This window comes from Parambassis ranga, chromosome 13, assembly GCF_900634625.1.
Source record: "Parambassis ranga chromosome 13, fParRan2.1, whole genome shotgun sequence".
Classification (NCBI taxonomy): Eukaryota; Metazoa; Chordata; class Actinopteri; family Ambassidae; genus Parambassis; species Parambassis ranga.
The window spans coordinates 9,711,348-9,732,873 of record NC_041033.1 but is presented as its reverse complement, the minus strand read 5'-3'; the positions used below and the strand labels follow the sequence as shown (position 1 = coordinate 9,732,873).

The following is a 21,526-nucleotide window of genomic DNA, read 5'->3' as shown; positions in this document are numbered from 1 at the left end:
AGAGACAAAAACACCTGACCCACACAAAAGTCTGAATTTTGACCATTCAGTTATTTCCACATCAAAATAGGGCAGACTCTGAGTGTGTTATGTCTGGTCAATCTTCCCTGTCTCTCTGCAGTACCATCATGAGTCCCCTGCCCCCTCCTGCAGCAGCTCCACAGCAGCAGCTGAAGCTTCACCTGGGAACACAGTAAGACACTCGATAAACACACTAATACATGTTGTTTGGTTGTTGGAAACAGCAGCATCAGACAAGAGGAAGGGCTGAGTATAAAAACACAAAGTACACAAGTTAGGAAGCAGACACAGCTGGACCTCATGAGGACGGAGTAAGAAACACAAGAAGCCTTCAAAATGAAACACTACATACTACTAAAACCTTTTTGAAGTAACAGTAATCAGAAGTGTCAGTAACACTGTGGACCATGTCTCCACCTGTCCCTGCTTCAGAGGCAGTAACCACACACAGTCTAATCACAGACCCACAGAGGCTGATCATGTGTAACAGTGAATCAGATTTACAGTTGAATACACACTCTCTGAGCCTCAGCGGGATCCTTATGACACTTTAGCAGACAGAGGACACCAACTTGTCTAATCACCTCCACATTTGTGTCCTCGGTTTCAACATCCAGTGGTGAAGCTGCCGGACAACGTCGTCCTGGTTTCTGTTATTGAACCGTAAGTAAATCACACAAACAAAAGAATGATTAAACATGGCTGCTGCTGTCTAACATGGACATCTGTGTCTCTGTCTAAAGGAGCGGACAGTTGTCCTACTGGCCTGTTGTTGTGGAGCCTCCTCCTCCTCTTCCTCCTCCTGCTGCTGCTCCTCCTCCTCCTCCTCCTGCTGCTCCTCCCCCCCCTCCTCCTCCTTCTGTTGCTCCTCCCCTCCCCACCACATCAAGGTAAGTTGCTGATGCTGCTTTTAGACAATATGTGACTGATCATGATGAAATCATCAATGATCAGGTGTTCAGGTCTGTGTGATCATTAATATAATCTCTGTCTTTGTATTGGGCTTTAATGCAGCTGAACAGCTTCCCAGAGATGAGTTTGAATTGTATTTAATGTCATAATGTAGCCTACTTGTGTCCTCACATGTGCACACAGTTTTATATTGTGTCCTCACTTTTGTTTTTCCTGTTTTGTCCCTGTGGAAGAAGACAACACGAGTATGAACCAGCATCACAGCCGCACATTAAAAAGCCAAGGAACGCCTTCATGATCTTCCTCAATGAGCAGAGGCCCAAAGTCTCTGCTGAGAAGGGCATGAAGAGCAGTGCGGCTGTGAATGCAGCTGTGGGACAGATGGTAAGAAACACTCTGGATCAAGAGTTTGGTTGAACTGCTGTCATCCACTGCATTTTGGAGGTACCGACTAGATATAGTCGGGCTCGCCTCCACACACAGCTCGGGTTCTGGAACCCAACTCCTTGAGAGGGGTTGGACTCTCTTCTATTCTGGAGTTGCCCATGGTGAGAGGCGGCGGGCTGGTGTGGGCTTGCTCATAGCCCCACAGCTTAGCTGCCATGTGTTGGAGTTTTCCCCAGTATGTGAGAGGGTCGCTTCCCTGCGCCTTCAGGTTGGGGAGAGGTCTCTCACTGTGGTTTCGGCGTATGCGCCGAACAGCAGTGTAGAGTACTTGACCTTCTTACAGTATCTGGGAGGGGTGCTGGATGGCGCCCCAACCGGGGACTCTGTCATCTTGCTGGGAGACTTCAACGCCCACGTGGGCAGTGACAGTAACACCTGGAGAGGCGTGATTGGGAGGAACGGCCTCCCCGATCTGAACCCGAGTGGTGTTTTGTTATTGGACTTCCGTCCATAATGAACACCATGTTCGAGCACAAGGTTGTCCATCGGTGCACTTGGCACCAGGACACCCTAGGCCGGAGGTCAATGATCGATTTTGTAATCGTGTCATCTGACCTTCGACCTTGTGTTTTGGACACTCGGGTGAAGAGAAGGGCTGAGCTGTCAACTGATCACTACCTGGTGGTGAGTTGGATCCGTTGGCGAGGGAAGAGGCTGGACAGGCCCGGCAGGCCCAAACGTACTGTGCGGGTCTGTTGGGAGCGTTTGGCCGAACCCTCCGCTAGGGAGATCTTCAACTCCCACCTCCGGGAGAGCTTCACCCAGATTCCGAGGGAGGCTGGAGACATGGTCCACATCCACGGGGTCTCATTCACGAGTGAGGGAAAAATGGAGCGGGAGATTGACAGACGGATCGGTGCAGATTCCGCAGTAATGCGGTCACTGTACCGGTCTGTTGTGGTGAAGAAGGAGCTGAGCCAGAAGGCGAAGCTCCTTCTGGCTCAGCTCCTTCTTCACCACAACAGACCGAAGGCAAAGCTCTCGATTTACCGGTCAATCTACGTTCCTACCCTCACCTATGGTCATGAGCTCTGGGTAGTGACCGAAAGAATGAGATTGCGAATACAGGCGGCCGAAATGAGTTTCCTTCAAAGGGTGGCTGGGCGCTCCCTTAGAGATGGGTGAGGAGCTCAGTCACCCGAGAGGAGCTCGGAGTAGAGCCGCTGCTCCTCCACATTGAGAGGAGCCAGCTGAGGTGGCTCGGGCATCTGGTTCGGATGCCTCCTGGACGCCTCCCTGGGGAGGTGTTCCGGGCATGTCCCACTGGGAGGAGGCCCCGGGAAGACCCAGGACGCGGTGGAGAGACTATGTCTCTCGGCTGGCCTGGGAACGCCTCGGGATTCCCCCAGAGGAGCTGGAGAAATTTCAAAATGGCGGACTTCCTGTTGGGTTTGGAGGGGGGGTCCAAGAGACTTTTTTGTGCATCTTGGGGTGGTACACATGTGTGCCAATTTTCATGAGCCTCCCCAAAACAGGCCACAGGGGCATGCAGAAAAACCTATGAAAACAAAACATTTTGTGTAGCCAGTAGGTGGCGCTCTGTCAAAGCCTTAATATTGTTGTATAGATGTGTTTAGGGTCAGACTCTGATCATACATGTGACATTTCGTACAGATCGGACAACAAAGAAAACAAAGAATTTAGAGCGACTTCCTCTTTCGTCTGAAATGGTCAAACTTTGAGGCCACGCGCCGGCCACACCGTCAGACTTTTGTTGAGTTTTGGAATGCGTCTATTCCCTATGGTGTCCTGAGTGGACACAGTGAATTTCAGCTCAATTCCATGAAGTATGCGAGGCGTGATAAGTTTTGTAGCAGGGTCACACATCGCCAAAAATGGCCGCAAACTTTAAAATGACTTCCTGTTGGGTTTGGAGGGGGGGTCCAAGAGACTTTTTTGTGCGTCTTGGGGTGATACATATGTGTGCCAAATGTCGTGATCCTGTGGCAAACCGGTCAGAGGGGCTACACTTTAGGGGGCGCTATAGAGCCATTTTCCCATGTGCATTTCAAAACTCAGCAAATTTCAAAATTTTTCAGGCAAATGAATTTTTCTACCAAGTTTGGTGAGTTTTGGGGCATGTTAAGGCCCCCAAAAATGCGATCTTAGGGGGGAAAGAAAAAAAATGAAAAATAATAATCCTAAGGGTTTCAATAGGGCTCCTGCACCATTCGGTGCTCGGGCCCTAACAAGGCTTCTCTGATTTTATGACACACACACAGCAGAAACACACATCACTGTGTACTACTAGCCTGCAGGTGTGTTTTAGTACATGTGCTGACAGTCAGTTGTCGTCTGTCCACAGTGGAATTCACTATCAAAGGAGGAGCAGGCGAAATACTATGAGGAGGCGGAGGCAGAGCGGCGGCTCCACGTCCAGCTGTACCCAGAGTGGTCGTCTGCAGACAACTATGTAAGCACACTCTGCTCACATACAACTACGACACAACTCCTCCACAGACAGTGAAAACAGAGTGTAATGTGTGTGATGTGTTTGATTTTAGGGCAAAAAGAGGAAAAGGGTCAGGAGTAGGACTCCAGCCACAACAGGTAAATATGCTGTTTGATGCAGGTGGACACACACAGTGTCACAGAGGACTGAACATTTTTGTGTTTGTGTTTCCACAGACTGAGAGCACGGACTCCATGTAAAGAAGCTTATTTCTGTAAATAGTTTTGTAATAGTTTTTTTGCTTGTTCATGTTTTTTTGTCTTGTAAATACTTTTTCTTACCTTTCATTTACAAAAACTTTGTTTCTTGTTCTTATTTTTTATTGTATATAGTTTTATTTTATTTCTTTATTATTTTATTATTTTTTATAATAGATCTTCTTTATAAATTGACAAATCCTCTTTATTTGCTGATAAGTCACACTTATATAGTGTACACTCCTAGTACCAAGCCAGCCTTCGTAATGAGCTTGTTGAGTCTGTTGGTGTCAGCCGTCTTCATCCTGCTGCCCCAGCACACTACAGCGTAGAAGATGATGCTGGAGACCACCGAGTGGTAAAACATCTGCATTGTCTGGCAAAAATTAAAGGACCTGAATCTCCTTAGGAGATACAGGCGACTCTGTCCCTTCTTGTATATTGCCTCATAAGCTCTGTTTGAACAAATCAGCAGGTTTTCAGGTCTGCATGGACACACAAAGTTGACTGTCAGTCACTTCACCATGTGGTCATACACTGGATATATATCTGATGACATGAAGCATCAAGATAAGCAAATCTTACAGATGTTACAAAATCTGAAATAAACAATGGCTTCTGTAAACCATAAGACAAAAAGGTGGCTATTACTGCAGGAGTGCCTCTCATGAGTTATCACCATTGCATTTGATTGTAACCGTAAAAGTGAAGCCACACTTTTGGGTAATGGCAGGTGTGTATCCTAATAATAATAATAATCATCATCATCATCATCATCATTTGTGCTGCATGTAATCAAACAGGTCTTCATATCACACAGCTCCTTTTGGGCTCTACTACCACATTTCAAAAGTGAGACACAGATAACTTGATCTCCTCCTGATCAAAGGAGCAGTGAGAGGTCTTACCGTTAAGATCATTAAACAACACAGAAGTTTTGGGGTCAAACAGATCAAACAGCAGAGCTGCAGGCATAGAGACAGAGGACTGTAGTCTGATGCTGGACTGAGAGTTTGATGCTGCACGCTGTGTTTTTATAATGTCGATTCTTGATACACTGCTCTGGCTGGTTGGTTAGCCAACAAGTTAGCTACTGGCTGCTAACATAAGTCCATCCTTCAATGACAGGCTGATTAATGTTAAACTAAGGTAGGAATACTGCTGACTGTCAGCTGCTTTTATGAGTTAAATGCAGGGTAAAAAGTGGGGAATGATTATTTTTCATCCATATTTATCATCCATTCAGCCTCTCTTTACTCGATGCCCACAGCCTGGACCATCACACAGTTATCAAAATGACTAGTTGCCCAAAGTGTGTACACATTACAACCTTTTATGTTGCTTATTAAAATCTGAAAGCACTATCATTGATAAGAAAGAATTATATTTATGTATAAAATGCAGTCCTATTTTTGTACAGTGAAATATTTCTGTTTTGTCTGAATAAGCAAGGACATGTGTTTGATCCAGTACAATTGTAGTGCTCTAGTTTACATGCCTTATATTAGTTTAATTAAAAAAAAATATGGGGAATTTCTTATTTATATTAATGATCATCATATTATCCATTTTGCAACGTGTCATGTTTGTTCTCTGTAAGGTTTGTGCATGTTTGTTCCTCTGTCTCTCATTCATCCTCTGAAGAACTTCACCTTAGTTCACCATGAATCTGTGCTGATTTGTCTGCTTGTGTTGATCAGCAGACTCCAGCTCCACTCCTAGTACCGCGCCAGCCTTCCTAATGAGCTCAGTGAGTCTGTTGGTAAACACACGCCCCTTTCTTTTGGAGCTCATCCGAAGCCACGCCTCCAATCACATGGACACGCATTACCTGAAGACGAGCTGCGGTCTGTGACTTCGGCCATCATGCACGTACCTCTCTGGTGCGTGCAGAGCAGGAAGAGAGTGACAACCAGCCAATACCCCACACAGGGCCGTCCCGGAGGATTGGCTGATGTTTTTAGCATTTTATAGCTTCCACAGATGATTCATATTCTTCGTTTTAATTTGAAACTGCCGAACTAATTGGTTGCTATTGAATTGTGAAGAGAAGATACACTAATTTAACAAAAAGTGCATCAGAATGAAATCTCCTACCCTACCTTTAAATGTTTATAGTCCTGAATACAGTCCTGCGGTTTTTCTATTGTATTTCTGCTGCCAATCTCAAAAGCTGCTGTCTGATTGGTTAATTTAGATCGGGGGCTTGTGCGCAAAGAAGAAGGGAGCCAGCAGGTAATAAAACAGAGAAACTAACTATACAGACTGCAAAAAGTGAGTCAGTGATGTCTCTGTGTCTTGAGCAAACACAACATGAAAAATTTTGTGTTGGGTTTTGCTGCTGTGGTCCACATGTGTTTTTCAATAGCAGCATCAGACTAGCTTCCAAGCCTAGAGCATGTGTGGCTAGAAGCTAGTTGTTAGTGTGTTGTAACAATAGTTTGTGTTGTGTGACATGGTGTATGTGTAAGACGTGGAAAATGAGGCATGGAAGCCTTATAAACATTTATATGTATAGGGATAAAGACAATACATTGAATTGCATAATATGTTTATGCAGTAAGGATAGAGGCACACTGTATTTTCCACTCTCTGCTCATGATATGAGGATAGACATTGTCAGGTGCTGAGCAGTATGAGGACAGACACACGTTCTCAGTTTTGAAAAAGAGGGACTTTATTTTCTCCTTTACCACTTCTTCAGCTCTTTGCATGTTTGGTAAAAAAAATTAAGGAGAAGAGGGAAAAAACTAGCAAAAACATGCAAAAAAGAAGAAAAAAATTGGTGCCTTCCCCTGATTAATTGCATGTTTTTGCCCTATTCATGTTCCAGCTGAGCCTCTTCCTGAAGTGCCACCTGCTCAGGAGAAGACAGCTTATAGCCCTGTTTTCATGGAGCAGCACCTATCACTCTGAGACAGCTTGCACTTTACAGACAAGGTAAGCTACAGATGACATGCACCTGTCTGCTGTGACAGCTGATGATCATCTCTACAAAAGAGAAAATGCTACCTATCAAAATTAAGTTGTCAACATGAACTCCTTTTTTCAGGAAATGTAACTTCCTCCCACCAACTGTGATTGTATCTTCTCTACCACAGCTAAGGGTCGAATCCTATTGAAATATTGTATCTGTTATGACCATGCAACCAGCCGTACAGGTCAGAGAGGCCGGTGAACATGGAGAATCTGCCTGTCAACAACAACAGTGGTCTGTCATACGGTTATGCACTGTATGAAACCACCATCACCAGCGGAGGAGCCCTGAACTCCAGGAATAACATCAGAGACAGAGCACTGGTGAGTGCCCACAGACACACACACACACACACACTGTACAAGCACCATGAATAAATAAATAAATAATAAATAAATGAATAAAGCATTTTGAATAATAATCCTGTGACTGACAATGTTCTCCAGGTTTTTGTGGACAGACAGTATGTTGGTAGTTTGGACTACAAGACTCATGAGCTTGCACTTCCTGATAGCAAGGTACGGACAGTTTTTACATGTTTTTGTTCTGTGATCTTTTCATGTAAGCTGCTTGTATCATGATGGATGCTCTTCCCCTGATGATTTTCTGAGTGTGGTACTCATGTTTTGTGCATCAAAGGAAGACAGGACGTTGAGCTTACTTGTGGAGAACTGTGGAAGAGTGAGTTATGGGAAAGCTCTGGATGAACAGCACAAGGGTATTCTACCTTTTATTGCCATGTGCTGTGCTGTTTAGTTCAGTCCTCTGAATCTTTGACGGTCCCATTGTGAACTGCTTATGTGTGTTTGACTTTTGTTTGAACATTTTTCATTGTGGCATCACTTTGACTGTAACTCCTTCCTGGGCCATTCAGAGATGCAGGTGTCTGTGAACAGAGTCTGTGTTGCCTGTCCTGATGATCTGTTGCAGGTATTGTGGGACACATTGTGTTGAATCACACCCCTCTGAGAGGATTTACCATCTTCTCTTTTGACATGAAGCCAGGCTTTATAAAAAGGTTTGTTATATGAATTCAGTCTGTTCAAGATGAGGAGCTGATAGAAAATTTTATTCTTTTATCATGTGAATATAGGATGTTGATCTTTAGATATTCATGCACCTATTATTGGCTAAAACCTTTTGGTTTGGTAGTCTGCATGATTTAAGTAATCAGTGATCAAAAATCAGTAGTAATCAGCAAGATGTAAATTAAATTGTAGATGTGTGTGTGTGACTTTCACCGGCTGCACCCAGATAAACCCGGAGGTCCGCCAGGCGGCGTCTGTTGAGGGGGGGGGCACTGTGGTGAGCCGTATCATCACCATCTGTTGGTCATTCCTTTTTGTGTTTTCACTGCTTGTTTTGGCTCTTCCTCTCTATTCTTTTTCAGGTGAATGATGAGGTGGCAGTGCTGGCTGGGCGGAGCACCGGGTTGATTAGGCACACCTGTCGCCACTCCCCTCATCACCTGCTGCCTTCTTAAGGACCTTCCTCACCTCTACTCGTCGTCAGTTCTTCAGCTTACCTCATGGTACCACGTGTTGCTTTTAAACTTACCTCTTTTGATTCCTCGTCATCCTAAAACCTGTTCCTCTTTTAGACACCGCTCCGCCTCTAGAGCACCTGCTCCTCAGTAGCGTTTTCTCCTTCTGGAAGTTTTTTGTTCTTTTGTTTTCTACAAAATAAATAATTGTCATTCGAGTCTGCACCTGGATCTTCAACCATTTTACCATTTATTGTACGAAAGAAAAGTAGTTGAATACCAACAATTGACAAATAAGGAAATGTGCAAGCAAAATGACTGCCATGCCTGCAGCAGGCCAGATGGGGAGAGAGAGCGTGAAGCAAACAGACTGGGTCCTCTTAAACCGTCTCCAGCTCGTCAGCACAGGTGAGCTGCATAAGGTCAGGATCAGCTCCACCCAGCAATCTCCTGCACACACAAGGGGAGAGAGACAGCAGCAACAACACTCCCTGAGAGACCAACACAGGGCCGTCACAAGGACAAAGAGTGGAGGACAAAATACTGTTTGCTGAAAATCCTGACCATGGAAAGACTGTTGATGTTTACAAACTCCCCTTTTGCACATTGACACACACACACACACAGATAACACTCTGGATTAAACCTGAACAAAGGAGGAGTTATTGCAAGTTTCTATTCATTTGAGCATTATGAGCCTATACAGTGACACTTTCCTAATATTGGCTGCACTGGTTTGCAAAGTTCCTGAAGTTCACTGCTTGTACAAAGTTAACTCTCCCTCATCATGACAGGCAAACACAGCTGAAAGTAATGCACACATACACTACACACTGTAGCTAAAGCTAAAACACTTATATGAATAACTATAAAGACAAATTCTTCATTAATTTTGAAAATGTACATAAAACAGAAGGATTCAGATTTCACTCCTGCTCTTAACTGTGAGTTTTTGTGTATAATGTACAATAATTCTATGTGATGATGTCATAGGACTTGTTGCCTTGCAACTGCTTTGAAATTTTAAAAAGTCACAGCAGCACAGTAACCATAGAATGTTGTTATGTTATGTTTTGAATATTGTTCATTTCCACAGCGAGTACACAGAGAGAGAAGCTACTTTTTTTGAGCTCCTGCAGAGATAAGAAAACCCAACAGATTGACAACCACAGAACAACTGAATTTGGTAAATACTAACAGATAGTTTAAACTCATTTAGACTAATGTAGTGATCTGACCTCTGTAACAACTGAATGATGCACTTTGATGGTACACACAGATATTCTTCCTAAGTGCTGCTGGTGGATTTTAATATAATGTAACGTCTGTATCAGCAAAGGAACTTGTACTACAGCTGTTAAATCAATGCAAGAGTACAGAAAGTAGGGATGTCCCGATCCGATCACGTGATCGGAAATCGGGCCCGAGTACGTGATTTCAGACTCGATCGGACATTACCTCCCGATCAGGACTCGGATATATATTTATTAGGGCTGTCAAAGTTAATGCCTTCTGTGCAGGGTGGCTCTGTGTCTTGTAGTGTAGGGGTATGACAGTTGCTTTTGGTGCGAGAGGTGCTGGGTTTGAGACCTCGATGAGCTGCTGCGTCTGTGAAATCTCCCAGTGTGACACAGACACAGAGACACACACATACACGGGTTTTGCTGCAATGAGTGCCTTTATAGGGAATCCTGAAAGTATCGGATCGGGACTCCGTATCGGCAGATACTCAAAATCAAATGACTCAGACTCGGACTTGAGGGCAAAAAAACCTGATCGGGACATCCATAACAGAAAGGGTTCAATATTTGAGTATTATGGATGTTGTGGAGATTTTTAAATTGCATTATTTAATTAATAGTACTTATATCTTGTACTAAGAACACCAATATAGAAAATATTTAGAGATACAACTAAATGAGCTGCTTCCTGAAAATCTGAACATATAGATAAAGATTTATATTTAGATTCAAATGTTTGAAGTGTTATGCATTGAAATATGGGATTATTATCATTGATACAGCAGTTTGATTTGTAGCAGATTAAGATAAAATCAATGTTAGCAGCATTTTATTTGAATAATAACACATCACACTGTCTATATATTTAACAGGCCTTCACAGACAGAAGACCCTTTAGTGACCAGCCATCACTGACCACATCTGGTAAATACTAACAGACACTTTCAGCTCATTCAGACTCATTTGCTGATGTGACCTCTGTAACAGCTAAATAATACTCTTAAAACTGATGTACATGAATATTCTCCCTAAATGTTTGATGTAAATATATTCTTTGAGTATAATGTACAATTCTTAAACCATGTTGGAGTATTATTGATGCAGCATTTTCATTTGTAAGTTAAGGTGAAGCCACTTAATGATATTATTGTGGAATTATAATACATATTATAATTCCTCTTATCTTTTATTCTTTATTTTGTTCTATTTAACTCTTGCTCTGACTGTCGGTGTTGTATTGCTGCTGGTACCCAAATTTCCCTGAGGGACCTTCCCAAGGGGATTAATAAAGTATATTCTATTCTATTCTACATCAGCTGCAGCAATCAAACTTGCATTTTCTTCAGGAAAAGCCCTTTTCTAGTTGTTGAATTATAATACATTTCACTGTGTTCATTGATCCATAGTTTGAACATATGTAAAACCAAAATCAACCAAATTGTTTCAAATGTTACCAGCACAGTTTAAAATGGACCTCTGGCCTATAGTGGAGCGCATGATGCAGGAGATGGAGTGGGAGGAGGTTGTGTCCACTCTTGAAGCAGCGGTTCTGGATCTGCTTCAAAATGGTGCATCCGACCCCCCTCCTCCTCCTGTGCCTGCTGCACCGGACATCCACCTACAGCTGGACACTGGAGCGAGCCAGGGACAGGTAAGACACAAAGTGGAGGTCAGGGACAGAGACAAAAACACCTGACCCACACAAAGTCTGAATTTTGACCATTCAGTTATTTCCACATCAAAATAGGGCAGACTCTGAGTGTGTTATGTCTGGTCAATCTTCCCTGTCTCTCTGCAGTACCATCATGAGTCCCCTGCCCCCTCCTGCAGCAGCTCCACAGCAGCAGCTGAAGCTTCACCTGGGAACACAGTAAGACCCTCGATAAACACACTAATACATGTTGTTTGGTTGTTGGAAACAGCAGCATCAGACAAGAGGAAGGGCTGAGTATAAAACACAAAGTACACAAGTTAGGAAGCAGACACAGCTGGACCTCATGAGGACGGAGTATGAAACACAAGAAACCTTCAAAATGAAACACTAAATACTACTAAACACCTTTTTGAAGTAACAGTAATCAGAACTGTCAGTAACACTGTGGACCATGTCTCCACCTGTCCCTGCTTCACATGCAGTAACCACACACAGTCTAATCACAGACCCACAGAGGCTGATCATGTGTAACAGTGAATCAGATTTACAGTTGAATACACACTCTCTGAGCCTCAGCGGGATCCTTATGACACTTTAGCAGACAGAGGACACCAACTTGTCTAATCACCTCCACATTTGTGTCCTCGGTTTCAACATCCAGTGGTGAAGCTGCCGGACAACGTCGTCCTGGTTTCTGTTATTGAACCGTAAGTAAATCACACAAAGTATGATTAAACATGGCTGCTGCTGTCTAACATGGACATCTGTGTCTCTGTCTAAAGGAGCGGACAGTTGTCCTACTGGCCTGTTGTTGTGGAGCCTGCTCCTCCTCCTGCTCCTCCTCCTCCTCCACCTGCTGCTGCTCCTCCCCTCCCCACCACATCAAGGTAAGTTGCTGATGCTGCTTTTAGACAATATGTGACTGATCATGATGAAATCATCAATGATCAGGTGTTCAGGTCTGTGTGATCATTATTATAATCTCTGTCTTTGTATTGGGCTTTAATGCAGCTGAACAGCTTCCCAGAGATGAGTTTGAATTGTATTTAATGTCATAATGTAGCCTACTTGTGTCCTCACATGTGCACACAGTGGTATATTGTGTCCTCACTTTTGTTTTTCCTGTTGTGTCCCTGTAGAAGAAGAAAACATGAGGATGAATCAGCGTCACAGCCGCACATTAAAAAGCCAAGGAACGCCTTCATGCTCTTCCTCAATGAGCAGAGGCCCAAGGTCTCTGCTGAGAAGGGCATGAAGAGCAGTGCGGCTGTGAATGCAGCTGTGGGACAGATGGTAAGAAACACTCTGGATCAAGAGTTTGGTTGAACTGATGTCATCCACTGCATTTTGGAAGCTATTAGCCAGCACTGATCTGACACTACGAGCCTCAGAATGCTGACTGCAGTTCAATTAATGGCCACAGGCATCAATATTAACAAGGCTTTTCTGATTTTATGACACACACACAGCAGAAACACACATCACTGTGTACTACTGGCCTGCAGGTGTGTTTTAGTACATGTACTGACAGTCAGTTGTCGTCTGTCCACAGTGGAAGTCACTATCAAAGGAGGAGCAGGCGAAGTACTATGAGGAGGCCGAGGTAGAGCGGCGGCTCCACGCCCAGCTGTACCCCAACTGGTCGTCTGCAGACAACTATGTAAGCACACTCTGCTCACATACAACTACGACACAACTCCTCCACAGACAGTGAAAACAGAGTGTAATGTGTGTGATGTGTTTGATTTTAGGGCAAAAAGAGGAAAAGAGTTAGGAGTAGGACTCCAGCCACAACAGGTAAATATGCTGTTTGATGCAGGTGGACACACACAAAGTGTCACAGAGGACTGATCATGTTTGTGTTTGTGTTTCTACAGAGGACGGACTTCATTTCCCAAATTCCTTCGTTTTTCTGTAAATAGTTTTTTTTGCTTGTTCACAATTTTTTGTCTTGTAAATAGTTATTTTACATTTAATTTACAAAAACGTCTTCTTGTTCTGATTTTATATTGTATATAGTTTTATTTTAATTCTTTATTTCATTTTATAATAAATCTTGTTTATAAATTGACAAATCCTCTTTATTTGCTGATACATCACACTTATATAGGGAAGCCATTTTTTACAACAGAAAAAATATTGTAACCATAAAGCAGACAGCCAACGAGAACTTTGTTTAATTTTTATTTTCATTAACTAGATTGAAATATTACATCTTATCTTACAATGCAGTCCATGTGTGTAATGATATACAATAATACTAGCTTCAAATGTCATAGCACTGTAAAAAATACAGACATATTCTGTTGTTAAGAATGCTGAGGAGTTTCCTCAGTATCCTCCTCTCCGTCACCTCCACCTCAGACTCCAGCTCCACTCCTAGTACCGAGCCAGCCTTCCTAATGAGCTTGTTGAGTCTGTTGGTGTCAGCCGTCTTCATCCTGCTGCCCCAGCACACTACAGCGTAGAAGATGGCACTGAAGACCACCGAGTGGTAAAACATCTGCAGCGTGGTCTGGCAGACATTAAAGGACCTGAGTCTCCTTAGGAGATACAGGCGACTCTGTCCCTTCTTGTATATTGCCTCATAAGCTCTGTTTGAACAAATCAGCAGGTTTTCGGGTCTGCATGGACACACAAAGTTGGCTGTCAGTCACTTCACCATGTGGTCATACACTGGATATATATCTGATGACATGAAGCATCAAGATAAGCAAATCTTACAGATGTTACAAAATCTGAAATAAACAATGGCTTCTGTAAACCATAAGACAAAAAGGTGGCTATTACTGCAGGAGTGCCTCTCATGAGTTATCACCATTGCATTTGAATGTAACCGTAAAAGTGAAGCCACACTTTTGGGTACTTTTGGGGACGTATGACCTGATAAATCTAAGAAAGAACCACAAAAAATATAATTGAAATAACTGTGTGTTGTACTTTCATTTTCCTAGCGAGAAGGTTTACCAGAGATGCCCAAAGGAGTGCGAAACCCACCAGACATTTTTGCTCATTTAGTGAACACAAATTATTGAGTTATTATTAGTTTGAAAGCTATACTAATATTTGAACAGTTCAATATATCTTTCAAATAATAATTTGTCTTTTTCAGCCTCCGAAATAGCGTATCAACATTACTTTTTCACACTCCCTTATTTTTAGGCTGTTATTACTTCCAAAGCCACTGGAGGGCACCCATGAGTTCTTGCTATAAACAACAGTAATAGCTCCAGTTAACCAGTGAGAGAGAGGGAGAGAGAACAGCATTATATTTTTGACCTGAAACAACAATAGTTTCCCTTATTCACAGCGTTTGAGGCGTCTGGGGGTAAAACCCAGGAATCAGGAGTTTCTGACAAAGTAGGCAGAGGAATCATGGGTGTAGCTAAGAAGAAGTTAATTTTATTTATATACTGCAAGAAAAAGATTAGTGTGTCGGTAGGTCAGGACGACTGAAACTAAGAAATTAGTCAAATGGAAACTGGTGGGAATAAAAATACAATTTTTATAACAAATTATAAAATACCTGGGGAGGGAGGCCCTTTGGATCCCAAAAAACAGTAAATAAACAGTTTGGACTCTCCCTTAGTTTGTGACTTAATTTTGAGTCAGCCTGTTTATTTACTGCTTTTGGGATTTATTTGTTATATTGAAAATAATAACTTGCTCACAGCATTCCTGAGTCCAGCTTTTCTGTTAAATTTGTTTGTAGTGTGGGGCAGGGGTGGGACTAGACTAGTTAACTTGAAAGTGACAAGCTAAATGTTGTTTGGCGCCCAACTTAATTTTGATAGGTTTCCTTTGGGCTCCCCCAACACAACTACACCCCTTTCAGTCCATCAGGTTTCTATTCATTTGAGCATTATGAGCCTATACAGTGACACTTTCCTAATATTGGCTGCACTGGTTCGCAAAGTTCCTGAAGTTCACTTAAGTTAACTCTCCCTCATCATGACAGGCAAACCCAGCTGAAAGTAATGCACACATACACTACACACTGTAGCTAAAGCTAAAACACTTTGTGTATATGAATATCTATAAAGACAAATTCTTCATTAATTTTGAAAATGTACATAAAACAGAAGGATTCAGATTTCACTCCTGCTCTTAACTGTGAGTTTTTGTGTATAATGTACAATAATTCTATGTAATGATGTCATAGGACTTGTTGCCTTGCAACTGCTTGAAGTTTTAAAAGTCACAGCAGCACAGTAACCATAGAATGTTGTTATGTTATGTTTTGAATATTGTTAATTTCCACAGCAAGTACACAGAGAGAGAAGCTGCTTTTTTGAGCTCCTGCAGAAATAAGAAAACCCAACAGATTGACAACCACAGAACAACTGAATTTGGTAAATACTAACAGATAGTTTAAACTCATTTAGACTAATGTAGTGATCTGACCTCTGTAACAACTGAATGATGCACTTTGATGGTACACACAGATATTCTTCCTAAGTGCTGTTGGTGGTTTTAATATAATGTAACGTCTGTATCAGCAAAGGAACTTGTACTACAGCTGTTAAATCAATGCAAGAGTACAGAAAGTAGGGATGTCCCGATCCGATCACGTGATCGGAAATCGGGCCCGAGTACGTGATTTCAGACTCGATCGGACATTACCTCCCGATCAGGACTCGGATATATATTTATTAGGGCTGTCAAAGTTAATGCCTTCTGTGCAGGGTGGCGCTGCGTCTTGTAGTGTAGGGGTATGACAGTTGCTTTTGGTGCGAGAGGTGCTGGGTTCGAGACCTCGATGAGCTGCTGCGTCTGTCAAATCTCCCGGTGTGACACACACACAGACACACACGGGGTTTGCTGCAATGAGCTATAATGCCTTTATAGAGAATCCTGAAAGTATCGGATCGGGACTCGGTATCGGCAGATACTCAAAATCAAATGACTCAGACTCGGACTTGAGGGACATCCCTAACAGAAAGGGTTCAATATTTGAGTATTATGGATAATCACTAAAAATAAATAAAATATGGGATTATTATCATTGATACAGCATTTTGATTTGTAGCAGATTAAGATAAAATCAATGTTAACAGCATTTTATTTGAATAATAACACTGTCTATATATTAACAGGCCATCACAGACAGAAGACCCTTTAGTGACCAGCCATCACTGACCACATCTGGTAAATACTAACAGACACTTTCAGCTCATCCAGACTCATTTGCTGATGTGACCTCTGTAACAGCTAAATAATACTCTTAAAACTGATGTACATGAATATTCTCCCTAAATGTTTGATGTAAATATATTCTTTGAGTATAATGTACAATTCTTAAACCATGTTGGAGTATTATTGATGCAGCATTTTCATTTGTAAGTTAAGGTGAAGCCACTTAATGATATTATTGCTGAATTATAATACATTTCACTGTGTTTATTGATCCATAGTTTGAACATATGTAAAACCAAAATCAACCAAATTGTTTCAAATGTTACCAGCACAGTTTAAAATGGACCTCTGGCCTATAGTGGAGCGCATGTTGCAGGAGATGGAGTGGGAGGAGGTTGTGTCCACTCTTGAAGCAGCGGTTCTGGATCTGCTTCAAGATGGTGCATCCGACCCCCCTCTTCCTCCTGTGCCTGCTGCACCGGACATCCACCTACAGCTGGACACTGGAGCCAGCCAGGGACAGGTAAGACACAAAGTGGAAGTCAGGGACAGAGACAAAAACACCTGACCCACACAAAAGTCTGAATATTGAGCATTTAGTTATTTCCACATCAAAATAAGGCAGACTCTGAGTGTGTTATGTCTGCTCAATCTTCCCGGTCTCTCTGCAGTACCATCATGAGTCCCCTGCCCCCTCCTGCAGCAGCTCCACAGCAGCAGCTGAAGCTTCACCTGGGAACACAGTAAGACCCTCGATAAACACACTAATACATGTTGTTTGGTTGTTGGAAACAGCAGCATCAGACAAGAGGAAGGGCTGAGTATAAAAACACAAAGTACACAAGTTAGGAAGCAGACACAGCTGGACCTCATGAGGACGAGTATGAAACACAAGAAACCTTCAAAATGAAACACTAAATACTACTAAACACATTTTTGAAGTAACAGTAATCAGAAGTGTCAGTAACACTGTGGACCATGTCTCCACCTGTCCCTGCTTCAGAGGCAGTAACCACACACAGTCTAATCACAGACCCACAGAGGCTGATCATGTGTAACAGTGAATCAGATTTACAGTTGAATACACACTCTCTGAGCCTCAGCGGGATCCTCATGACACTTTAGCAGACAGAGGACACCAACTTGTCTAATCACCTCCACATTTGTGTCCTCGGTTTCAACATCCAGTGGTGAAGCTGCCGGACAACGTCGTCCTGGTTTCTGTTATTGAACCGTAAGTAAATCACACAAACAAAGTATGATTAAACATGGCTGCTGCTGTCTAACATGGACATCTGTGTCTCTGTCTAAAGGAGCGGACAGTTGTCCTACCGGCTTGTTGCTGTGGAGCCTGCTCCTCCTCCTCCTCCTCCTCCTCCTCCTCCTCCTCCTGCTGCTCCTTCCCTCCCCACCACATCAAGGTAAGTTGGCTGATGCTGCTTTTGGACAATATGTGACTGATCATGATGAAATCATCAATGATCAGGTGTTCAGGTCTGTGTGATCATTATTATAATCTCTGTCTTTGTATTGGGCTTTAATGCAGCTGAACAGCTTCCCAGAGATGAATTTGAATTGTATTTATTCTCATAATGTAGCCTACTTGTGTCCTCACATGTGCACACAGTGGTATATTGTGTCCTCACTTTTGTTTTTCCTGTTTTGTCCCTGTAGAAGAAGAAAACCTGAGGATGAATCAGCGTCACAGCCGCACATTAAAAAGCCAAGGAACGCCTTCATGCTCTTCCTCAATGAGCAGAGGCCCAAGGTCTCTGCTGAGAAGGGCATGAAGAGCAGTGCGGCTGTGAATGCAGCTGTGGGACAGATGGTAAGAAACACTCTGGATCAAGAGTTGGTTGAACTGATGTCATCCACTGCATTTTGGAAGCTATTAGCCAGCACTGATCTGACACTACGAGCCTCAGAATGCTGACTGCAGTTCAATTAATGGCCACAGGCATCAATATTAACAAGGCTTTTCTGATTTTATGACACACACACAACAGAAACACACATCACTGTGTACTACTGGCCTGCAGGTGTGTTTAGTACATGTGCTGACAGTCAGTTGTCGTCTGTCCACAGTGGAAGTCACTATCAAAGGAGGAGCAGGCGAAGTACTATGAGGAGGCCGAGGTAGAGCGGCGCTCCACGCCCAGCTGTACCCCAACTGGTCGTCTGCAGACAACTATGTAAGCACACTCTGCTCACATACAACTACGACACAACTCCTCCACAGACAGTGGAAACAGAGTGTAATGTGTGTGATGTGTTTGATTTTAGGGCAAAAAGAGGAAAAGAGTCAGGAGTAGGACTCCAGCCACAACAAGTAAATATGCTGTTTGATGCAGGTGGGCACACACAAAGTGTCACAGAGGACTGATCATGTTTGTGTTTGTGTTTCTACAGAGGACGGACTTCATTTCCCAAATTCCTTCGTTTTTCTGTAAATAGTTTTTTTTGCTTGTTCACAATTTTTTTCTTGTAAATAGTTATTTTACATTTAATTTACAAAAACTTCTTCTGTTCTGATTTTATATTGTATATAGTTTTATTTTAATTCTTTATTATTACTTTTTTTAATAAATCTTGTTTATAAATTGACAAATCCTCTTTATTTGCTGATACATCACACTTATATAGGGAAGCCATTTTTTACAACAGACAAAATATTGTAACCATAAAGCAGACAGCCAACGAGAACTTTGTTTAAATTTTTATTTTCATTAACTAGATTGAAATATTACATCTTATCTTACAATGCAGTCCATTTGTGTAATGATACACAATAATACTAGCTTCAAATGTCATAGCACTGTAAAAAATACAGACATATTCTGTTGTTAAGAATGATGAGGAGTTTCCTCAGTATCCTCCTCTCCGTCACCTCCACCACAGACTCCAGCTCCACTCCTAGTACCGAGCCAGCCTTCCTAATGAGCTTGTTGAGTCTGTTGGTGTCAGCCGTCTTCATCCTGCTGCCCCAGCACACTACAGCGTAGAAGATGGCACTGAAGACCACCGAGTGGTAAAACATCTGCAGCGTGGTCTGGCAGACATTAAAGGACCTGAGTCTCCTTAGGAGATACAGGCGACTCTGTCCCTTCTTGTATATTGCCTCATAAGCTCTGTTTGAACAAATCAGCAGGTTTTCAGGTCTGCATGGACACACAAAGTTGACTGTCAGTCACTTCACCATGTGGTCATACACTGGATATATATCTGATGACATGAAGCATCAAGATAAGCAAATCTTACAGATGTTACAAATCTGAAATAAACAATGGCTTCTGTAAACCATAAGACAAAAAGGTGGCTATTACTGCAGGAGTGCCTCTCATGAGTTATCACCATTGCATTTGAATGTAACCGTAAAAGTGAAGCCACACTTTTGGGTAATGGCAGGTGTGTATCCTAATAATAATAATAATCATCATCATCATTTATGCTGCATGTAATCAAACAGTTCTTCATATCACACAGCTCCTTTTTGGGCTCTACTACCACATTTTAACAGTGAGACACAGATAAATTGATCTCCTCCTGATCAGAGGAGCAGTGAAGTCAAGCCTTAAAATGCACGGCAGCTATTAGGTTAACTTGTTATGGAACATGTCCAGGGATCAGCAGGTGAGACAGGTGAAAGTGCACGGCTGATCTGTTTGAACGGCACAGTGCTACAATAGTATAAAAAGCATTCAAACACGGAGCAAACAGAAAGTTAGCAAACTGTAAACATATGATGTGTCAGTGGGCGGGTGTTTATCTGTTCACACATTAGGAGTCGTAAGACAAATGGCTAGCTTTATAACCGTTAGCCTTACCTTGTAAACTGATAAACAATAATCGCTGCAGAGAGAGAGGCTGGTGAACATGGAGAATCTGCCTGTCAACAACAACAGTGGTCAGTCATACGGTTATGCACTGTATGAAACCACTATCACCAGTGGAGGAGCCCTGAACTCCAGGAATAACATCAGAGACAGCACACTGGTGAGTGCCCACAGACACACACACACTGTACAAGCACCATGAATAAATAAATAAATAATAAATAAATAAAGCATTTCCAGTTCACCTACCAGCCCCGCCTAGGAGTTGAGGACGCTGTCATCTTCCTGCTGAACAGAGTCTACACCCACCTGGATAAGCTGGCAAGCACTGTAAGAATCACTTTTTTTTGTGTTTTGTGCTTTTGACACCATCAGGCCGGCCCCGCTGGCTGAGAAGCTGACAGCGATGCAGGTGGATGCCCCACTGCTGTCCTGGATGGTGGACGATCTGACTGGCAGACCACAGTATGTACGCCTACAGAGCTGTATGTCAGACAGACTGATCAGCAACACCTGGGTTCCACAGGGGGACCGTCCTCTCTCCCTTCCTCTTCACTCTACACCACAGACTTCAACTACTGCACAGAGACCTGCCACCTCCAGAATTCTCTGATGACTCTGCAGTGGTTGGATGTATCACTGGTAGTGATGAGAGGGAGTACAGATCCATGGTAGATAGCTTTGTCACCTGGAGCGAGAGCAACCACCTACTGCTAGATGTGACAAAGACAAAAGAACTAGTGGTGGATCTGAGGAGGACAAAGGCTCCAGTGACCCCTAGCAGCATCAAAGGGGTCAGTGTTCAGATGGTGGAGGAGTACAAATACCTGGGAATGTACTTGGACCACAACCTGGACTGGAGGAAAAACGTGGACACTGTTTACAGGAAGGGCCAGAGTCGCCTCTACTTTCTGAGGCAGCTTCAACATCTGCAGGACGATGCTGAGGATGTTTTATGAGTCTGTGGTGGCCAGTGCCATCATGTATGCTGTTGTCTGCTGGGGCAGCAGTCTGAAGGTGAGGGACAGAAACAGACTAAACAGAATCATCAGGAAGGTGGCCATGTTGTGGGAGAGGACCTGGACTCTCTGACAGAGGTGTGTCAGAGGAGGATGTTGTCCAAAATAAGACTATACTGGACTGTCCCTCTCACCCACTCCACACTGTGCTGAC

The 21,526-nt window shown here is 43.0% G+C and overlaps 3 protein-coding genes across 3 annotated transcripts; all 3 read left to right on the top strand.

The window, feature by feature from the left end:
* Window positions 1–967: 967 nt before the first annotated feature.
* LOC114445085 (lymphoid enhancer-binding factor 1-like) lies at window positions 968–4,032 on the top strand. The gene is made up of 5 exons (XM_028420033.1): window positions 968–975; window positions 1,167–1,317; window positions 3,686–3,793; window positions 3,885–3,902; window positions 4,009–4,032. Exons 1-5 carry the CDS (start codon window positions 968–970, stop codon window positions 4,030–4,032), a joined length of 309 nt encoding a protein of 102 aa, XP_028275834.1.
* An 8,432-nt stretch (window positions 4,033–12,464) lies between these two features.
* On the top strand, window positions 12,465–13,198 carry LOC114445083 (transcription factor 7-like 2). Its single transcript, XM_028420032.1, has 4 exons — window positions 12,465–12,475; window positions 12,524–12,677; window positions 12,937–13,044; window positions 13,136–13,198. The coding sequence occupies exons 1-4, from the start codon at window positions 12,465–12,467 to the stop codon at window positions 13,196–13,198; spliced, it is 336 nt and encodes a 111-aa protein (XP_028275833.1).
* A 4,937-nt stretch (window positions 13,199–18,135) lies between these two features.
* On the top strand, window positions 18,136–18,866 carry LOC114445081 (transcription factor 7-like 2). The gene is given in 5 exon segments (XM_028420030.1): window positions 18,136–18,146; window positions 18,195–18,348; window positions 18,606–18,663; window positions 18,666–18,712; window positions 18,804–18,866. Coding segments are annotated over 5 exon segments (333 nt in total).
* Window positions 18,867–21,526: the final 2,660 nt, after the last annotated feature.

Bases quoted from the DNA above. Each gene is read 5' to 3' on its own strand.
- LOC114445085 (XM_028420033.1), top strand. The intron at 1,318-3,685 runs GTAAGAAACACT...GTCTGTCCACAG, and splicing joins ATGCAGCTGTGGGACAGATG to TGGAATTCACTATCAAAGGA.
- LOC114445083 (XM_028420032.1), top strand. The intron at 12,678-12,936 runs GTAAGAAACACT...GTCTGTCCACAG, and splicing joins ATGCAGCTGTGGGACAGATG to TGGAAGTCACTATCAAAGGA. The intron at 13,045-13,135 runs GTAAGCACACTC...GTTTGATTTTAG, and splicing joins GGTCGTCTGCAGACAACTAT to GGCAAAAAGAGGAAAAGAGT.